This window comes from Impatiens glandulifera, chromosome 1 (assembly GCF_907164915.1).
Source record: "Impatiens glandulifera chromosome 1, dImpGla2.1, whole genome shotgun sequence".
NCBI classification, from domain to species: Eukaryota; Viridiplantae; Streptophyta; class Magnoliopsida; order Ericales; family Balsaminaceae; genus Impatiens; species Impatiens glandulifera.
Window position 1 is genome coordinate 42,728,169 of NC_061862.1, and position 14,415 is coordinate 42,742,583.

The 14,415-nt window shown below is 29.1% G+C and overlaps 2 protein-coding genes across 2 annotated transcripts; one reads left to right on the forward strand and one right to left on the reverse strand.

Moving 5' to 3' along the window:
• The first annotated feature begins 62 nt into the window (after window positions 1–62).
• Window positions 63–2,057, forward strand: LOC124922606 (heterogeneous nuclear ribonucleoprotein 1-like). Its single transcript, XM_047463328.1, has 2 exons — window positions 63–424; window positions 717–2,057. Exons 1-2 carry the CDS (start codon window positions 203–205, stop codon window positions 1,761–1,763), a joined length of 1,269 nt encoding a protein of 422 aa, XP_047319284.1. The 5' UTR covers window positions 63–202; the 3' UTR covers window positions 1,764–2,057.
• A 3,378-nt stretch (window positions 2,058–5,435) lies between these two features.
• Window positions 5,436–6,191, reverse strand: LOC124925945 (mitogen-activated protein kinase kinase kinase 20-like). Its single transcript, XM_047466093.1, has one exon. The coding sequence runs from the start codon at window positions 6,189–6,191 to the stop codon at window positions 5,436–5,438; it is 756 nt and encodes a 251-aa protein (XP_047322049.1).
• Between the last annotated feature and the right edge of the window lie 8,224 nt (window positions 6,192–14,415).

Sequence of the window (14,415 nt, forward strand, 5' to 3'; positions counted from 1 at the left end):
TTACCACGTATCAAGTACCGACCGGTCAGGACTATTGTTGTTATTATTATCCTTCCTGTAATTTCTCACTCTGCTTTTCTCTCTCCTCTCAAACCTAGTCGGCGTGTTCGCGACCAACCCTCTCTCACTCTTTTTTCCCCGTCAATTTCTCAATTTTTGTCGTTGGAGGAAGTAAAGTTGAGATATTTAGAGAAGAAGAGTGATGGATTCGGACCAGGGGAAGCTTTTTATCGGGGGTATTTCTTGGGAGACTACTGAGGAGAAGCTCAAGGAACATTTTGAGGTCTATGGTGAGGTTCTTCAGACTGTCGTCATGAAGGACAAGACAAATGGAAGGCCCAGAGGATTTGGGTTCGTTGTTTTTGCAGATCCTGCTATTCTTGATAGAGTTCTTCAGGACTCCCACTCCATAGAGGGTAGAACGGTGAGATTTAGATCTTAATTTATCCCCCCAAAAACTCTTTTTTCAATTATTAATTAATTGGTCTTCTTTATATTTTGATTAACTGATTTCTAGTCATCGAGTTAGTGTTTCCTTGCTGCAAATTGGAATTGTACCTAGTTTACTTACTTGTGCTTATTAAAAGTCTGTTCCTTTTCCTTTATTTTGTGAAAGCTCCATTATCAGGGGCTTGCTTGGTTACAGAGATTTTTCATGTGGTATATATATATCTTTATATTACACAATTATACAACTAGTAGCTTTGGTCATCCAGGTAGAAGCCAAGAGGGCCCTATCTAGAGAGGAACAACAAACATCTTCTAGGACAGGAGGAAGCAACAATGGTGGGAGAAATTTTGCAAGTGGTGGAAACTATAGGACCAAAAAAATATTTGTTGGAGGCTTGCCTCCTTCCATCTCAGAGGATGGGTTTCGTCAGTACTTTGAAGGTTACGGATCTGTTACTGATGTAGTCATTATGTATGATCAGCAAACCCAAAGGCCTCGTGGTTTTGGATTTATTTCATTTGAAAGTGAGGATGCAGTTGATAGGATTTTGCAGAAGAATTACCATGACTTGAATGGTAAGATGGTGGAAGTGAAGCGTGCTCTTCCTAAAGATGCAAACCCTGGTGGTGGACGTTCTATGGGAGGCGGTTTAGGCTCTGCCGCGATTGGTGGTGGTGGAGGTTATCAGGGTTATGGTGCTTCTGGAGGAAATTCAGGTTCTTATGAGGGAAGGATCGATTCAAACAGATATTTACAGTCTCAAAACAACGGAGGCACATTTCCTCCTTATGGTTCTACTGGTTTTAATGCCCCTAGTTATGGTTACGGTGTTGCCAATAACTATGGTGCTTATGGAGGTTATGGTGGTGCCAATTCTGGTTATGTAAACCCAAATGGCCAACGTGGATCATGGAACACTCAGGCTTCATCAGGATATGGTCCTGTTGGGTATGGAAATCCTGGCAGTGGTGGTCCTGTTTCAGCAACTATAGGCCAGTCTCCTGGTGGAACTGCTGGTTATGGAAACCAAAGCTATGGTTATGGTGGCTATGGTGGAAACGACGGGTCTTATGCAAATCAAGCTGCATATGGTGCTGCTGGAGGTCGCCCTAGCAGCAATTCTTCAACTGTAGAAATGCATGGTAATTTTGGAGGCTACATGGATGGGAGTTCTGGGTATGGTAATCAAGGATGGAGATCTGACCCTTCAGGGAATTATGGGTCTCAGCCGAATGGGCCTGCTAGTGGTGGACAGGTTGGGTATGGTGGTGGTTATGGAGGTCCTGCAGCTCGACAGGTTCAACAACAGTGATTCTTTTTTCGAATCCTTACACGTGTTGTTATATCGAAAGAAGGATCAGCAGTTGGGATTGGTTGGATTGCTTTACTCTTGTAGTTTGGGTACTTTACTTTATTAGCTTAAAATAAGTTGTGTTTTATGAGGACTAGCAGTTTTGTTAGCTTATTTGAGTGTAGTCTCTATGTTCTGTGTGCTTATACCAATTGCTGTTAGTTTTTATTGTCTTAGTACTTGTCTGCTTGAGCTGATGTTACTTATGTAGAACTTGTTTGGTTTAATCTTATCTGCGTGGGTTATTTATATTAATTAATGATATGAAGTAGAATATGTAGTTTGTGATATTTTTTTCTAGTAGGACTGAAGCATTGAAGCTACCTATTTGGTGAATATAGGAGCAGAGGTAGAGCTGTAGAGATATCTGTCCATAGTGGTAGTAGAACCCTTCCAGAATGATCATAATTACTCTCCCCTGTATGTGCCCTTTTCTTTTGTACAGGAGGAAAGATGATCGATTCGGATTTGTCTACTCAAAGCTAAGCATGAGCTTCATATTTGTGATCATGGGGAGAGGATTGCGAAGTTGGATTGGTTAACGAAATGCATTAGCATCCTCTGTGCAGAAAAGCAATTTAAAGGTTTGCAATGTGCAGTAAGTACATTGGATCACTCTGAGTCAAATTCTGAATTTACTATTCTAGTTTTCGTTGTGCTTATGAGTCCTAGCAATTATCCATTCGGTTTAAGCTGACTGTACAAAGTATAAATATGGTTTAAGTAATCCTAGTAGATTAGGAAAAGTAACCTTTGTAACCTAGTTGTTTAATGCTAGTGGGACACTATTATCCGGATTTGGTCGATCTGTTTGATAGTAAAGAGAATGAAACCCAATATTTGCTGCTAGCATGCAAAGATGCATTTAGATATACTAAGTTTTGCTGGTCTCTGGTCAAGTGAAAAGTGGAGTAGCTCCTTGTTTCAGTAATCTGGTTGGCTAACTATATGGTGGCATTAGTTTAGATTCTTCATTTTGATGCTGAAAACTGGTAATATAGGCGTCATTTGGAAAAACTTTTTGCTGTTAGATTTTTCATCTGGTCCGACATATAAGATCACATTTGAAAACTGAATTTTGTTACATAGATCCAGTCATTTGATTCATGTACATATTTCATATAGACACTGTATTTTACTTTGTTTAGAAATAATCTAATTACTTGCTTTAGAATAAAACTAATACCAATCTTGTAAAAGTGTTTTAATTCAAATTTAACAAATCTACTTATAATGTTCTTCTTCATAAGTCAATTTGAAAGATATTTACATAAATTTGACAGATACAAAGTATTGAAAAAGGTATATTTTGAAAACACAAAATCAGCTGGTTATATGGCCCTTTTCTAGGCAATCAGACTATTGGATTGCCAACATGAAGCTCGGTGTTGGCTTGAAAGTTCTCCAAGACTCCAAATTGTCCAAATTCAAAGGAGAGTTCAATCATAGGTTTGTGTCATTTTCTGCATTTGTAAATGTATTTGATTTATATCCTAAAATTCCTAGACCAAGTGTTGGGTATAACTTAGTTTTACATTGAAATCAGTGTGTGATCATGTCATAATTGTTAAAAGAATTTAAGATCATACTTTTAGCTATATATATATTGTTTTTGTTTTTGTTTGACCTAAACAAATGTTAGCTGTGTAAGGTATATTTATACATTGAAATGTACAATTAAAATGTTTGAATTTATTATGGTTTAATGTTCGAGTTATAGTGTTATACAAGTATATTTAAAATTTATTTTATGAAAAATAGCAATAATTTAAAAATCACATATCAATTGACTTGGAGTAACTATTTACTTTATGGAAATACTTTATTATTATAATATATTTTTTCTAACATTAATTTGATTTAATTAGAGAACTTAAATATTAAAAAGTGAAATTTATCAATAATAGATTAACAAATCCAACTAGGGTAGTTGGTTCGGTAGTATTTGAATACATCATTCCATTCTAATACATAATAAAATATTATTTGCAATGTCTTTTATAGTTTTTTTTAAAGAAATTAAATCTTATTAAATAAATAAAGTGTTACAAAATAATATTTAAAAAATTAAATTAATTAAATAAAATTTTAGATGTTAAACACCATAGAGTTGCTAAATTTTTTAATGGAAATTATTCTAATTTTCGTATGACTGACTTTAAGGACAATAAATCAAAAGAGATGTCAAATTATAATTTACAATGTACAAATATGGTCAAAATAAAAATAATAATAATATAAATTATAGAGGGTACTTCTAAAAAGGTACATAGAGGAAGATGAATTTCAAAAACTATTTATAAATAAAAAATAACTTCATATCCAAAAATAAAAATATGAGAAAGTACAAATATTCCTAAATTTACCATTGATTCCTCCAATATCTTTTTTGTCATCTTAAATTTCTTTCCTTCTCAATTAAAAAAAAATATAAAAGAATCTTTAAAACAATATTTTCTTAAACAACTAAAATCCAATTTTCTCTTTTAATTAAAAAAAAAATCATATTAAATTAAATTATTTAATTTTATATAATATATAAATCACTTCAACATAAACAGTTCCATTCTCATTGCTTATTTGATTTTTTTTTTTTTTTTTTTTTTTATGTATTATGTGGAAAAAGGTTAAATTAAATAATAATAATATAGATACTTACAATTAAACAAAATATTTACGTGCAAAAAATTATTTGTTTTTAATTTTTTTTATTGACAATGTAGTTTTAATTAATCTTATTAAATTTGTAGGTATAAATAAAATATTTTCAGTACATGAATAAATTTGACACCATATGTCACATTCGTAAACAAATATTATATTATTCACAAATTAAAATAGTGTAACAAACTTAAGACGTTGTTAGTAGTTAATACAAAGATAAACTCCAAGCTAGGTACTAACTCATGTTACTAATTTATAACAACCATATTTACTTATTTGACTTACACTTAGATATCTTTTTGCATTCTGTATTTAAAAAATGTTATCAGGAAACAGAGTTAACTTATAGATCTACAAGTGAGGTTTTCCCAATAAAAGTAATAGTCCTAACCCTAAAGTTTCTGCACCTTCTTATAAGTTATCAACTAAACCTCACTTTGCCCAATTAATTAATTAAATTAATCACAAACCTTCCATATTTGTTTCCTCCTCTTTTTCCTTCATCTTCCATGCACCCTTCAATTAATTGACCAAGGAAAACCCATATTATAAAAGCCTATCCGGCCACCTTCTTAATGGATTAAATTCAAATTCAGATAAAGAATTTTTAAGTACAACTTAGGTTCATTTGTTGGGGTTCAATTTCCTGTCACATTCAAACATTTTTCGAAACGCATTTAAGAGGTTTACTGATGCAAAGAAGCTAACGAAGAGAATCAATTATGTTTTTACTGATGTAAATGATTTTGAAAGGAGAATTCGTTCGTAATATCACTGCAGGTTTTTCGTATGAGGTTTTCATTACTGATTTTGATGATTGCTAATTCGATTTTTCTTTATTTAAATAGGAAACCATGCAATAATTCAATACAATAAGATGTACTCAACTGATCATATATATACTTCAAATCAAATCAATTCAAATCGTTTACAAGTGGAAAACATATGAAATATTAGCAGTACATATTATTATATAGCCAATTCTTTCATAAAGGAACACAAGTTAGACTTCTTCTTTTGATCTTCATTTGGTAACATGGTTGATTGGGTCCTCCAAGTTTTGGGACCAACTGCAATCGAGATAGGCTGAAACGGGTCTTGCAGAAAGGGATGACTCAAAAGCGATTCAGCATTCCAACGATCTCCAAAGTTCCTAACCAGACAGCTCTTAAGGAAATCTTGAATTTCCCATGATAATCCTTTTGGGATTTGTGGAACAATTTCGTAGTTTCCAATACACGACATATTCTCTTCAGTAACAGGGACCCCCCATGCACACCTTCCAGTGACCATCTCCAAAACAGAGCAGCCCAATGCCCAGATATCCGCACTTGCGGTATAAATTCTGTATTTAATCGTTTCCGGCGCAAAGTAGGCCGGCGTGCCTCTCAAGTGAGAAACAAGTCCCATTTTGATTGCCAACCCAAAATCGCAAATCTTTGGGACATAACCATCGACTAACAAGATATTGTCGGGCTTTATGTCACAATGAACAAAACCCTGTTTGTGAATGTCCTTTAGACCTAGCAGAACTCCCTTCACATAATTCCTCACCTCCCATTCACTCAATCCTCCGCCGGTATTCTCAACACTCTGCTCGATTTGATCGGCTATGCTGCCACAGGATGCGTATTCCAAAAAGATGTTATGCATAATATTTCCTCGACTGTCGACATTTTCCTCGTAACCGTAGTAATTGATGATGTGAGGGTGATCTGTAAACATGGATAGTATTTTCTTCTCACGATAAACCGAATCTTCATCCTCCGATGACTTCACAGCCATGAGTGGAGGAAGGAGAAGAGACAGAGGGCTGTTCGGAAGCGGCCGGGCCTCACAGACGAACCCATAAGTGCCTCTACCAAGTATTTTACCCCTCTTCCACCATAGTTTATTCACCCTGATATTCAAAACAGATTCATAACCATTCATCTTCATCTTCCTAATATGTTAATTACTTCTTCTTCTCTATTATATATATATATATATAATGGAATACACACACTTTTGGAATATATTATAATTAGATTTGGAAACACAACATTTTGGTATATATTATATGTAGATTTGGAAACACAAAATTTTGGTATATATTTTGGAAATATATATGTATATATATATAATTAATATGATGCTTAATATCAAAGTGTTCGGATTTTCTGATCGTTGATTGTAAGTTATGATCAATTTGGATAGGGGAAATTATTTGGGCGACCTTCTAATTACTCTGATCGCTCACTTTTAACTCTTAAATTATTTTTTTAAAACAAATCGCCCTTTCAACTTTTAGAAAGGTCACCAATGACCCTTCCGTCAACTTTTTGGTTAAATATAACGGCTTAAACTTAAAATAGTTTTTTTTTATATATATTATCATTAATCATTATTTTTTATATTTATATATATAACTATTAACAAGGACTTCATGCCTTGGGTTGAGAGTGTCATCCACATTAACTACCCTTAGCACATAAAATACAGATGTATGAACTTCTTTCAACGATGTATACACACACCTCCAAATTGGAGCTCCAAATCTCATACAAATAAACAAGTAATGTTATTATTAAGTATGAATTAAAGCGTAAGAAAATTCAAATACTTGGCAAAAATTCCAAAATTACCTTTTGAGTTAAACATCGAAATTTCCCAGTATAGTCGCCAGAAACTATGATCGGTTTTTCAAAACTCATCGATTTAAAAGTGTTTAAAAATTGATCACAGACGGGTTTTCTCCGATTTGACCGATAGTTGACTAGGGATGAGGAGGGGATGATATTTGTGTCCCCGCCCCCCAATCTCACTCCGATTCTGCTAATTGAGAGGTTTGATCAATTCAAATAGAATGACATTCGCGATTTCTTTTGAAGAAATTATGAAGCATTGTGAAAATTTTGAAAATAGTTAGAAAATATTAAAAAGATAATATTCAATTACTAGTTGTTTTCATATTATTCAAAAACTAGTAATTTGCAAGTTAATTTTTTCAAGGAGAAATATGCGGTTCAAGTTAGTTGAATGCGCAAAGTTCAAGACAAGATGTGTGTCAATTGTTTTGCTAGATTTTGAGTCTGAGTAAGGAGATGTCGATAGATACATAATTATTTGTTATGAGTAAACGATGGAAGTTCATTTGGATCATCTCGGCTTTTGATTAGTATCTTATTTTGAGGAAGTTGACGATGAATGTTCGTCTTGGGCAGTGACGGACCCAGAAATATTTTCTCGGGGGGGCCAAATAAATAGTAACGTAGCATTTTTTTGGCGACCAAATAAATACATTTTTTAATTAAAATTTTACTCGGTAATTACATAAAAATACTAACAAGCACAATTACAAAATACTAACAAGCACAATTACTAAATTATTCTTGTTCATGAGTCGGTACAAAAAGAAGACAAAATATCTTCATTACGTTGACTATACCAATAAATCAATTCAAGAAAATTACCTTTATTTGATGAACTACTTGACTCATCATGTCCTCGAAAAGGTAATTCTTGCCTCAATAGAAAGCGTGTTACATCAAACATTGTCGTTAAACGGGTGCGATAATTTATTTCTATATCACAACCATGTGTACGTAAAACGTTTCTCATGTTATGTCTTTGATCTTGAAATGATTCAAATTGATTTCTAGCTTCATTATGATAACTATTTGAAGTTTCCATATGTCGATTGAATCTTTCTAATGCCCTTTTCCAATTTTTGTACTCATCTCCTATAAAGGTAACATCTACGTTTTCTCTATTTAAAGGCTTAAAAAGATAACACTAAAAACAAAATGATGTATCTTTTGATATGCTACGTTCTAACCATGTATATTTGATCAGTAACATTAGACTCATTTGTAGGCTCATTAATTGATTGAGAATGCTCAGACTGCTCATGTGATGTAGAAGTAAAAATTCGTTTATAGAACATCTGCATTATTCTATATCCTACATAAAATAAATAACTAAAAATAGATATGTGTCATAACCTAGGCCCCTAAATAAAATCTAACAAATACATTTATTTGTTGTAATAGTTTAAAACTAATTTAAAATTAAGAAATATAAAATAATATTTTACCTTTATATTTATATAAATTATTATTTTACCCTTATATTTATATAAATTATTATTTTAATCTTTATTTTATAAGTAATTTGTATTATTAATTAATTATATTGAAATTAATAAAATATATATATATATATAATTATAATATAAATGTAGTTTTAAAATAAATAATAATCTTATATGGTTTTCATTATTTTATATATAATTCTTTATATTTTAAATTATATAAATAAATCTTATTTGTATATTAACTAAAATTTATGTATTATTATTATAAATATTGTATCTTAGAAAATATTTTTGGTATAAAATAAAAATAATAATTACTTTAATAAAATTATATTTGAAATTAGAATACTATAATTATGAATTAATTTTTTTTATAAAAGAAAGTGTGAATTTATTATAAATAATGTTTGTATAAAGAAAATGTGAGAGGCAGGGTTTGATCAGACCTCTATTATGGAAGGTCAACTCCAAAACCAGCAAGACAAAACATTATTTGATAAATATATATATAAAAAATATCTTAAAACTTTTATGGTTGGGGGAGGCCCGGGCCACCCAAGGCGGGGCCTTGTAGGTCCGCCACTGATTTAGGTTACGGGTCATATACGAGTAAACGGATTTTTTAAAATTTATTTATATATATTAATCCTTAATTTTAAGTTACTATTTATTCTAGTCACTTAGATGAGTTTGAGAATATAAAAAAAAGTAAGATTCATTCATGGGTTTTATTCGTTAAACAGATTTGAAAAAACAAACAAATGATTTCATATTTTTTTGAAATTTATTTATTTTTTTTATATATATATATATTAATCTTACTATATATATTCTAGATATTTGAATCTATTAGAATCCGTTTGAGAATATAATAAATAGGATTTTGGTCATGGATCATATTTGGGAAAACAGATTTAAAAAAAAAATAAAAAATTTGTATATATATTATATATTCTAGTCATTTGAATCTATTTGAATCCGTTTGAGAATATAATAAATAGGATTTCGGTCATAGATCATATTTGGGTAAACAGATTTAAAAAAAAAACAAAAAAATTCATATATATATATATATATATATATATTAAGCTTAGTTACTATTTATTTTAGTCATTTTATAAGTTTCAGAACAATAGATAGTAGGATTTCGTTCACAGGTCATATTCGTGTAAACGCATTTAAAAAAAAATAAAGATTTCATATTTTTTTTTAATTTATATATATATATATTAAGTTACTATTTATTTTAATCAGTTTCTATTATAATAAAAAGAGATTTCATTCACGGGTCATATTCCGGTAAAAGATTTAAAAAAAATAAAAAATCTCATATTTTTTGAAATATATATATATATATTAATATATATATATATATATATATATATATATATATATATATTAATATATATATATATATATTAATATATATATATATATATATATATATATATTAATCCTTAATTTTAAGTTATTATTTGATCGAGTCATTTGGATCAGTTTGAAAATATAGAAAGTAAGATTTCGGATCCAGGATTATATTCGGGTGGATCTTAATAAAAAAACAAAGATTTTATATTTTTGAAAACTATTTTATTGCTTCATTTATTTTTCTTCTCTTCTACTATCCTTTTGTATTCTCCAACATAGACAACAATGTCCATATGTATGGATGAATAGATGAAACGGAATATTGGTGATTGACGAAATAATCTCACTTTTTGCACTTTTTTGTCAATAGGACCGTTTACAAATATTTGATTCCTACCATAATCATCTATTGAACCTCCAATCTTAGAAGGCAACTGGTTTAGACATCCATGGATTTTGACCTTTTGGTGGAGTTGGAATGACATAGGGTTAGGGCGGCCATGAACAAATAATAACTTGAACCTATAGCACTCACCTATATATGTTGAGATTTTCAGACGGATGGTGATGATAGACATCGAGATGATAATGCACCATTCCTCGTAAGAAACCATTTTTGATAAATTGGTAGTGGTGTAGATTGTAATTGGTTGAGTTAGAATCTATGGGTAAAATTATATGGATGTTTGGCTGCAACATTGGAATGTTTGGTATGCTTCTAATTTCGTTTTATTCGTCATTATATATTCTCAAGATTATTTTTTTTCATAGTTATTTAATAGGATGAATGAAGTTATATATAATAAAAAAAAAATCAAAATTAAGAGTTTGGTAGACCAAGTATATAGTACAAAAATCTAAATTCAGTTATTTATAATTTAACCATTTGAAGCAAGAATGTGCCTTGTCAGGCCAAAACTAAGGAAGAATGATGAGGTTTCTATATTTGATTCTAATGACCAAAACCCTTTGCAGAATATCAAAACTAAAAGGAAAATCTACCAAGAATTCTTTCAAATTGAACCATGAATGGAAGATGCAAAAACTAGTGCACAAGATAAAAGCTCAAACAAAAACTTAATTCTATTCTTTACCTTTACCTTTCTAACAAGTTTGTCTATCCTAATACTTTATATTTGCATTTGAACAAGTCTACTTGATTTATTCCAAATTTGTAAGTATGTTTTTCTTCTGAAACTTTCATTTGAAGTGTCACATTAATTCTAAAATTAAATTTAATTATTTGAAAAATTAATTTTAATTTTTGGAATCTTTTCAGGTTTATCTAGTCCACACTTATTTATAGGTATCGTATTTGAGCTTTAATTCTTTTTATATATTGTATGATGACAAACTTAGGTGCATGCCTTAGAATGATAATATAGAAAGTAGGATTTTGTTCACAGGGTAAATAGATTTAAAAAAAAAAACATTTCATATTTATTGAAATTTATATATATTAATCCTTAATTTTAAGTTAATATTTATTCTAGTCATTTAGATCAATTTGAGAATATAAAAAAAAGTAGGATTTAGGTAAAGGGTCATATTTGAGTAAAATGATTTTTTTTTTTAAAAACTAAAATTTCATATTTTTTAAAATTTATATATATTAATCTTAATTTTAATTTACTATTTATTCTAGTCATTTTGGATCAGTTTCAGAATACAAAAAGTAGGATTTTGGTCAAGGTTCATATTTAGGTAAATGGATTTAAAAAAAAACAAAGATTTCATATTTTTTGAAATTTATATATATTCATCCTTAATTTTAAGTTACTATTTTTTCTAGTCATTTGAATCAGTTTGAGAATATAAAAAAAATTAAAATTTTGTTCACGAGATAATCAAATTAAAAAAAAAAACATATATATATATATATATATATATATATATATATATATATATTAATCCTTAATTTTAAGTTACTATTTATTAAGTTATTTGGATCCATGAGGGAATATAAAAAGTAGGATTTCAGTCACGGATCATATACGGGTAAACAGATTAAAAAAAATCATATTTTTTAAAATTTATTTATATATATTAATCCTTAAATTTTAAGTTACTATTTATTCTATTCACTTAGATTAGTTTGAGAATATAAAAAGTAGGATTCATTCACGGGTCATATTCGTTTAAACAGATTTAAAAAAACAAACAAATGATTTCATATTTTTTTGAAATTTATTTATATATATATATATATATATATATATTAAGTTACTATTTATTTTAATCAGTTTGAGAATAATAAAAAGAGATTTCATTCACGGGTCATATTCGGGTAAAAGATTTAAAAAAATTAAAAATTTCGTATTTTTTGATATATATATATATATATATATATATATATATATTAATCCTTAATTTTAAGTTATTATTTATTTGAGTCATTTGTAGAAAGTAGAATTTCGGATCAAGGTTATATTCGGGTGAATCTTAATAAAGAAAAAACAAAGATTTTATATTTTTGAAAACTATTTTATTGCTTCATATATTTTTTTCTCTTCTACTATCCTTTTGTATTCTCCAACAAAGACAACAATTTACGGTTATTATTTTTGAAGTGTCACGTTAATTCTAAAATAAAATTAAATTATTAATTTTGGAATCTTTTCAGGTTTATCTAGTCCACACTTATTTACAAGTATTGTATTTGAGTTTTAATTCTTTTTCTATATTTTATAATGACAAACTTAGGTGCATGTCTTATGAACATGATAATACAAGTGTAGTCTCATGTTTAAGTTTGGATAAAAATAATTAGATGCATTTCTTAAGATTTGACAAATAAACAAGGTATAAAATGATATTCTTTTAATAGAGACCAGGGACGAATCTATGTATGGGTTCGGGTGGGCTTCAGCCCATCTCGAAAAACAATTTTTTTTTTACGGTAGAAATATGACATTACCCTTCATTTCTTAAAAAATTTAATATAATTATTTGTTTTTTATTTAATTATTAAAAAATGGTAAAACTTTACTTTTATATAGTTGTTTTTTTTCAAAATTTTCTCTTTATTATTTTAAGCCCACCTTAAATTTTTTTCAAGCCCACCTAGATCGAAATCCTGTGTCCCTCCCTAGTAAAGACCATCAATTGATTTACAAATGAGACATAACGTCGATGTCCTTTATCAGGTATAATCAAACACCGAACTAAGAACAAACTTTTTAAAATACGTTTGAACACGCACAATATTTTATTTCATAATTTCTCGAGGAAATTAGATAACGACTCAATTATAAAAAACAAAAAAAAATATAAAATTAAATAATAATAACTAATATAATATATATGAAAAAAAAATATATATTAACCCAAATAAAAATGGGAAGAATATCAATTTTATTTATAAAATGGATGAAGGTGTCAAATTTGTTTATTAACTTGTAAAATTTTATTTATTTATACCAACTTGTCAAAAATGTCAAATTTATTGAATTTAACAGAAATCGTTAACGGTGTTAAAAAATTTTCAAGCTGTTCCTGCCATGTCATATTTACGTCATTATATAAATATATTAACTTTATAATCAAATCATTTTTTCAAACAGATCTTATATCTTTAAATAAAAATAAAAATAAAAATAATATCTCTGTAATTCTCCTTCTCATCTTCTCCCTCACTAAACTGGTTCCACCCCTCTTCCATTACATTCAATCTATCTACAGCCTCTCTCATTTATTTTAACAGTGTTCGTATGCAAATCTAGGCCGCGGAGGAAGCGATAAAATTGGAATTGGACGTAGCTTCAATTTGACGAAAACTGAAGAGAAAAGTGATGAACGATAGATTAAAAGAAGTGGCTTACCGTCAGGGTTGTGAGAAAGAGTAGAAACTAGAAAGAGAGAGAGTATTGATGCTATTGATATTCGGAAGATCCATTTATGTACCATCGTTTATGGATGCTTGAGATGAAGATAATAGATTTTCAATCTCTTCATTAATGGGTGTTTGAAGAATGAAAATGGGTTTAGTGAGAATGAACTAACTGAATGTATCAATTTGTATTATTTCTTTGTTCTTCAGTCAAACAATTATTTCTTTAATCCGAACCAGAGAACTCTCTCTCTACGTTGATGGAGTGTAGGTGACAGGTAGGGTGAGAATGGTGAAAATTGTATTTGAAGAATATTTATTAAATGAAATAGGAGAGACTGTAGATCAGAACTAAATATATTATAAGAATCTTTATGCAGATAGATTGAATGAAATGGAAGAGGGGGTGAAATAGTTTGATAAGGGAGACGAAGATGAGAAGAATAATTACAAAGATATTATTTTTATTTTTATTTAAAGATATAAGATCCGTTTGAAAAGAATGATTTGATTATAAAGTTAATATATTTATATAATGACGTGAATATGACATGACAGGAATAGCTGGAAAGAATTTTAACACCGTTAACGATTTCTGTTAAGCTCAATAAATTTGACACTTTTTAACAAGTTTATATACATAAATAAAATTTTACAAGTTAATAAATAAATTTAAC

What these genes read in the sequence shown, in the direction of transcription:
- LOC124925945 (XM_047466093.1), bottom strand. Translation starts at nt 6,191, where the DNA reads ATGTTTACAGATCACCCTCACATCATCAATTACTACGGTTACGAGGAA.
- LOC124922606 (XM_047463328.1), top strand. Translation starts at nt 203, where the DNA reads ATGGATTCGGACCAGGGGAAGCTTTTTATCGGGGGTATTTCTTGGGAG. An exon ending in ACTCCATAGAGGGTAGAACG is followed by an intron (nt 425 to 716) that starts GTGAGATTTAGA and finishes TTGGTCATCCAG; the next exon opens with GTAGAAGCCAAGAGGGCCCT.